Here is a 7,776-nt window from a genome sequence, read left to right on the forward strand (position 1 = left end):
TGTGAGGAGCTGTTTTACATACGCACAAAAAAGCATGAAAAAAATAGTGACGATGCTTAATTCTATTTTACGACCACTAATAAACTGAGAACACTTGCTTGAGGGGAATATGTCATATGATCCAAAATGTTAATGGTAAATGGGCTTATTGATGATGAAGTATACAGTAATAAAAATGGATGGCTATGAGCTGAGTATCAGTGAATGGTAAGTTGGTGAGTATATACTGTAAATACACTTGAGAGAAAGACATGGAGGAGCTATGTTTACCTTCACATGCTCTCAACAGGCAAAAATAAACTCTCTCTCCGGTTAACTGCTGTCATATGTAAAGTGTTGTGCGGTTTACTCAGATTTAAATCAGCCAGAGCTGCTGCTGGACTGTGAGGAGGATCTGAGGGAGAGCCAGCCGCTGCTCAGCATGTCATATGCGCCAGAGTTAACGACAGCCAAGAGGAAGCCTTTGATCCATGCAGAGGCTGTTGCTCTGTCTAATGATACCTGGCAAATCCACCACGAAGGTGAGAGCCAACCCACCTCTCGGTTAACAGTCCCTGCAGAACTTCCCCAGTTGATTCCCACTCTGCTGGTTTCCCCAAACAAGAGTTGCAGTGTTTACCTCAGGCGAATCAGCAACTCAGCTGCCTCAATTTATTGGTCACAGGTGGATTATAGAATAAACACCATCCAGATGGATGATAGCAGTTGCAAACTGCGATAATTCACAGGTGTGGGACTTGTACTGACAGCAGGGTCTTCAGATTATTCAACTATGCGTTTTCCCTCAGTTCCCTGTTCTTTACTCAAACATGAGGTATTTCCATTCAGGGTCAGATTCTGTGTAAACAGAGCAGGTCTGGAGTGACATGTCAAGTCTGTGTCTCTCTAATTGAGTCTGGGAGAAAGAAAACGGTCATTTGTACCGGTAATGATCATTTGCATTTATATTACAAAACCGCTTCTTGAAGTGGTGCTTTGCAGTGATTATGCTTACTTCTATCATGGCAGATCCTCTGCACCTGATGACTCACAGCACCCTTCAATGATGGCACTTGCTTCAATTCAGCAAGAACCAAATCAGTACTAGTTATCATGGCAGTTTTATTATCAGCATGGCGTATCCATCTCACTCTAATCATGGACTGTTTATTTGTCAGGAAATAAAAGGTGCTATTTGTAATTCTTTCTCAACGTCAGGAAAAATTACTGTGAAACCAGGTGCTTTTTACTCAACATGTATTGCTGGAAGTTGCAACACTTAAAACCATTAATTGCTTACATGCATTAGGATATCATAAAATGTTCATACAATAGAGTTGCAGCTCAATGGCTTGCTTTACAGCCTCTGAGGGAGGCCAGTTGTTCTAGCCAATAAGTCTTGCTACTTTGCAGCACTGGCAGCAGTATAATGTGGTTATTTACTGTCTTCATTTAGCAGTGCAGAGGGAAAGCCAATGGGCATTAGTGGACACAGGTTATTAACGGAGATTCATGGATTAACACACCACACATAGGAGGAAATGCCTGTTTTAGTGATTGGAATGAAGGCGAGCTCATTAAATAGCCATTCAAACTCATAGCATATTCACTATGTACACAATTTCCAAATGGCAAACGCAATTGCAAAGAGACATGGCGTATCCCGCTGGTTTAATGGGGCAGTTATGACACAATAAATCTAACTGAAGTCAAGGCTATTAAACATCTCACTTCACTTCAGCAGGTTTGCTATATTTTTGCATTACGTGACTTACACAACATGCACCATTTCCCTACAGTGTGTCACATACAATTTCACAGTGACATGCTGTGATCTATCAGCTACAGTCAATATGTTCAATTTAACTCTAATGTGCTGCTGTTAAAGGGCCCGTTTCAAATTAGATCAGTGAGCACTGCAAAACATTTATTATAAAACCTACATTGTAAGCAAATTACAAAACACACCAGTTAAAACAGCCAAGACTTACTCTGCAGTTTCCCAGCTCCTCGGCAGACAAGATAATGGTCCCACATTTCTTCCCAGGTATACCTCTGTGAAAACAAGAAATTATTCACTCTTACAACAAAAGTAGTTCACAGCACAATGTTAAAGACCGACTTGATAATCATTTTTTTAAATAGCACTGAGAGGCACTGTGTTGCACTTTACAATGCCCATAATTTTAATTTTTAATTTTTTTTTAAAAGTCATGCAATATAGTAAACTGTAATCACCTGTGATCTAAATTTCTTAAAGGGATAGTTTGGATTTTTAAGTGGGGTTGTATGAGGTACTTACTGTATTCATATTCACCGATTTGGTGATCGACGTGCCCTCAGTTGGGAGGAGCAGATAGACGTACCACAACGGAAGCTAAGCAATGTACTGGTGTGGACGTGGGCAGCAGCAGAGCTATTTTAGCCACCTAAAAAAGGCCCACCCAAATCATCCTTATCAGTTTAACTGTACACTATATTTAGAATATTTTCAGCACTTAACTTGCTGTCAGACAGCTCTTTCCAAGGGGAACTGGAGCCATTAAATCACTCTCTTCAAACCCACCAGACTCCACTGACAGAAACAGTAATTTTACCTCTCAAAACACGTGAGTTACAGGTATCCCGCTGCCTTGATTGTTTGTTTGTGCTATTCTGTGAATTTGGTGAACAAGAACCAACACTTAAAAACACAAAAGTCACACAATAACACGAACAAACTACAAGATCAACCAGCAGCTCGGGTATTCAGCAGGGTAAAAATATTGTTTGTGTCAATGGAGTGTGGCTTTAAAGAGAGAATAAATAACAGCCTTAGTTCCTCTTTAAAGACCTGTCTGACGTCAAGGTAAAGCAGTAAAAATATCTTAAATATAGCATATACTTAAATTGATATTGATTCATTTTAGGCGGCTGAAATTTGTTTTACTGCAGCTACCGTGAACAGCAGTACATTATCCTCCATTGTGGTAATCCTGTCTGCTTCTCTAAACTGGGGCGTGCTGACTCTGATGTTTACTGTATGTAATACCTCATACAACTCCCCTTCAAAAAATCTAAACTATCCCTTTAATGGGGATGGAGGTGAAAATTGTAGCAGAGTTATTTTAGCAGCAGCTTTCACCATTGCTGGTGAATCCAGCTACCTTTTGAAAGAGGGTTTAAGTACATCTGAGGAGCAGTGACTTTTATTCCAGGTTTTATTTATCACCCCCTGTATTTTATTCCCATCGGCGAATATACCAGATACTTACATAATAATAATTACAGAGATTAATGTTCATAAGGTATTTTGTGCAGCCACACTTTTCACTTGAGGCTGATAATACAGGTGTATTTTTACATGAAATTATGGCTTTAATCCTATAATGCGTTACAGAATGTGACAATAGTGTGACAGTCTGACGGCTCTAATGAGCACATTATTTTATTTCACCACTGTAACAGAATCAAAAACCAAGTTATGAATACTGGCTCTTGAGTTTCCTAATACAATGTGGAACAGAACTCCCCTGTTTGCCCGTATTACACTGAAACTTTAAAGCTCCGCAGGTCTGCAGTTGTTTACCACTGATTCCCGCTCCAGCAGATGATCAAGACATATCATAGCATAAGAGAGGTTCCCTGCATGTCTGTGTTTCTACGCTTCACCTCCCCAGCAGCTTGCTAACCCAATGGCGCGAACAAAAATAGAGACAGAGATGCTCTGGAGTTTGTCCTAAATGTTTTTTGGGCTGTATTTTTTGAAGGTGAACAAAATGAGGTTTTTATATATATATATATATATATATATATATATATATCCAATCTCTCCAACTCCTTGCAGCCACTGAAGCTGTGCAAAGGAGGCAGAGCCCATTTCACCCAGCACAGAGTAAGACAGCAGATATCTACTTTCCCATCATACAGAGGCACTCCAGCTGCTGACACTCCTGTCATCTTTCCGGATAAAGAAGGAAATTACACGGGAGTCCTGCTGTGGCCTTAGCTGGAGAGCAATCATTAGAAGGTCAGACTTGCCGCAGATCCTCATCAAGCTGTGACGGTTGATCTGACTGGCAGTAATACTGGATTCCAAACTGCTGAATGGGAGGCAGCCTTTGACTACAGCAGCAGAAGTTTGCATTATTTACAAGACAATCTAAAGCACAAACTTGCAGTGGCTAAACATAAAGCACTGGGTTTGCCAGGGGACCTATTAAGAGATAGAGCGTGGTTTCCTCTTGCTTATCTGCCTGTGCAGGAAGTGTTTGTAGTGTTTTTAAGAGATATGGAACTGGGTGTTTCCATTAACCTTTGCTGGCCCCTCTCATGTTTCCCAAGTCCATAATACATGCAGTTTAATGCTCCATAAAAGCAATTGTATCAGCTTTGATCAATACCTTAATATAAATCTACTGAGCAAAAGCATCCAGCTGGAAACGCTGCACATCCACCAGTGTGTGCAATTAAGCAGCCCTATCGCTATAAAAAATGCCTCACGCAACCACCTAAATCCTGCCCCCACCCAGCCTGATCGAAAAGATTTTTGACCAGGTTGGGAGTATGGGTGTATACCTTTGATAATCCATCCAGTGGAAAAATATTACCACCTGTGTTTGCACCCTGTGGGGGCAACATCAAGCCCAGGTCAGACCAAAGATTTACAACAAGATGAACATTTTAGAACGTTGCAGTGGTGTGAACTGGCCAGTCTCAACTCAACTTAAGCCAACTGATGGCGCCAACTGCAACTCAGCTTGTCATAAGGCACTTCACCTGTTTCAACAGCCAATCGGCTTGTAGTAAAATCAGCAGGCCAAGTCAGTTACAAACTGTCTGCAGACGACATGTCCACTTGCTGTGGCATTTTGCGATGACAGCCATCCGTCCCCACTGAGCCTGAGTCCATCTCATTTACATCCCTGCATTTGTTGACACCAACATCAGTCTCCGTCTTCACAGTGTGTTGATGGCGGAGCTGAATGTGTGCATGTCACACATACATATACTCACTGACTGATTGATTGGTGCTGTTTATTTCAATAATTTGGGCGTATTTATTATAAATACAGTCCATCTGAAGCTCAGGTCGTTTTATGCTTTTCACCGTACACTACTATATCACTATCACTATCCTCATTCATACTAAGACGCTACAAATGATATTCAGCTACAAACTAAGCCCGAAAAGCTATACGTTAGAATGAAAGTACATTCAGTTGCTCATGGAGACAATACAACGTCTTGTCTAGTCACATTGGTGTAAACAGGCAGGTTTTCAGAATGTTGCTGACTGGCACATTGCAAATAGTTGCAAGATTCAACTTGTCTTGTTGCAAATGTAAGAGCCTCCGTCTGCTGATTTTCACAGAGAAATCATAAAATAAAATCTGCCAGTGCTATGATCTTATGTGAGTGCCCTTTGATTTTGAAACAGTTGTCTTGTGTTACATTGTGTTACATGCTAAACATTTCCAGTAGCAGCACCCTGCATAGGAGATGTTTGTGGAACATTGGTAAATTGTAATGTCTACAGAATGTGAGGTGTTTAGGGGACATCTGTTAGTTGTAGCTGTAACTTCTTTGCACATGTCGAAAATGTTATATTCTGATTAAATGCTTTGGGACGTGTAAGAGAAGAAGAAGAAATATTGTCCATGTAACCGCAGCTTTAGTCTCAGCCTTTAATGAGGTAAAATGTAAAGTGAAGCCATCACACTCAGAGGGCAGACACACTCCACTCTCAGGTTCTATGATCAAGCTCTATGGAGACCAATCTCAAGGTGAATTAACTGTCCCTGAATTATTGATGTTTCACTTCAAGTCGCCACCGTGCTGTTTGATGACGCTTCACAGAGCCAGTAAAGCCCTCGCCCACGAGGCCAGTAAGCCCTACACATTCCACAGGTCAAGTTATCTCCGTAGGTTCACGATAATGACCCATACTCCTTTTTAAACTGTGAAATTAGATCCATTGATTGATAAAATATCAGCTCCAGACAAGTTAAAATGCGCAGCCCTGCTCTAATCTCTGCTGCGGAGACGAGCTGCGGAGACGAGCAGGTACCAAAAGGGCAATGGTCTTTTAAATTAGGCATGCATTATTGAGTGTGGCATTTTCTCTGACAATGACTAGTTAACTTGAAGAGCAAGCAAGCAGTGAATGGATAAATACAGTTCCTGCCATTTATGTGTGGCACAAGAGTTCCTTTTTATTGCCCAGACTGACAATTTTTCTGCTCATTCTAACAGCTTCTGCACTGAAATGTGACTGCTGGTGATATGAAGTGTCCTGCATCAAGAGGCCTCATTCACTCAGCACTCATTCACTGATGGTTCCTCAGTGGAAAAACGCTTTGATGATGAAATTATGTGAAATGCGCTGCTGGTCTACAAGGCCTACAGTCTGACTGCAGTGAGGAACTGACAGGCTTTAATCAGTTGGTCATGTAAATGTGTGTCATATTTGTCTCCACTGATTCCGCTGCTGCTCAAACATTTGAATATTCAGATTACAACAGTCAAACATCATGAGGGTGTTTTGTGATGTTTAACAGTCGGGCAATCCCCAGTTAGCCAACTCATGTCAACAAAACGCTGTGACAGCATCAGTGTTTCAGGTTACATCATCATACATATCTGCAAACAGTATCATGCAGAATAAATATCAATATTTAAATCTTTCTTTTTTTTCCCAGTAATGCCATGTACGTGTTGCTATGATTTAATTTCGTAACTTTATGATAAGGTAGTGTGTATCAATGTAATAAAGGATGCACAGATAGTTATCCAATTACACTATAAATGGTATCAACACAAGTGTTTGTACTGTTACACAATAAATTGATGAGGTCTGTTCCATAGTGGCAAACATCATAATCACATTTATTTTTGGTCACTTTTGAGATCACGATTAATTAACACGATTAGTCCTTGACTTTGGAAACATCATTAATTTATTGAACTTTTTGTTTCTTTCAACAGTGGATTTTCTTGAACTTTAAAGATAATTAAACTGAACAACAAATAAAAAATAAATGTAAAAAATGAGATAAATAGATAAAATAATTAACATATAAATAGAAACACAGCACAACACGAGAGGGGAAGACAAAGCACTGTTGGCAGAAGAGCTGTGGACTGAAATTACTCACGCAGCATGCACTGGAATTAATTACAATATATATGAATATTTTTCTCTCTTTATGTGATGGTGTGAATTTGTTGACTAACTTTGTTGCTAGTTGCGTTTTAGAAATCAAGTCACTATGAGGGTGTGAAAATTTGCTAAAGCTAGCAAGAATATCACCAACTTAGCAACACTTGGCGTGCGCTAGATTTATAACACAAGACAAAAAAAGAGCATCACTGCAAAACAGAATGCAGCAGAATAATCTTTTCGTCACACTTATCTTGTTTTAATAATAATTGGAAGCCAAAATTGTGAATGAAAATAAAATTAGATGAATAGCCCAGCACTGAAATTGATAATCAAGTTCACCATTAATTATAAATTGGTCAAGTTTATTTAGGTAACATTAGTTTAACATCGACAGATGCTGGTATTTAAACACAGGTATCTTCTTACTATATGACGAAAACTCTGTCTGTGGGTGTGTCTGTGTTCCACGTTTTTCTCCTCACTGACTTGGTCAATCCATGTGAAATTTGGCACAGTGGTAGAGGGTCATGGGAGGATGCGAATGAAGCAATATTACATCAATTGGCCAAAGGGGGGCGCTATAGCAACCAATTGAATTTGCAAACTTTGAATGGGCATATCTCATGCCCCGTATGTCGTAGAGACATGAAACT

General features: G+C 40.0%; 1 protein-coding gene across 2 annotated transcripts in view; it reads right to left on the reverse strand.

The window, feature by feature from the left end:
• cpne5a (copine Va) overlaps positions 1–7,776 on the reverse strand; it is a 114,567-nt gene that overhangs the window by 53,910 nt on the left and 52,881 nt on the right. For both annotated transcript variants that reach the window (XM_050065693.1, XM_050065692.1), the window contains one exon: positions 1,971–2,034. In XM_050065693.1, the coding sequence (XP_049921650.1) occupies positions 1,971–2,034 (64 nt within the window). The remainder of the gene's footprint in view (positions 1–1,970; positions 2,035–7,776) is intronic.

This window comes from Epinephelus moara, chromosome 16, assembly GCF_006386435.1.
Source record: "Epinephelus moara isolate mb chromosome 16, YSFRI_EMoa_1.0, whole genome shotgun sequence".
NCBI lineage: Eukaryota > Metazoa > Chordata > Actinopteri > Perciformes > Serranidae > Epinephelus > Epinephelus moara.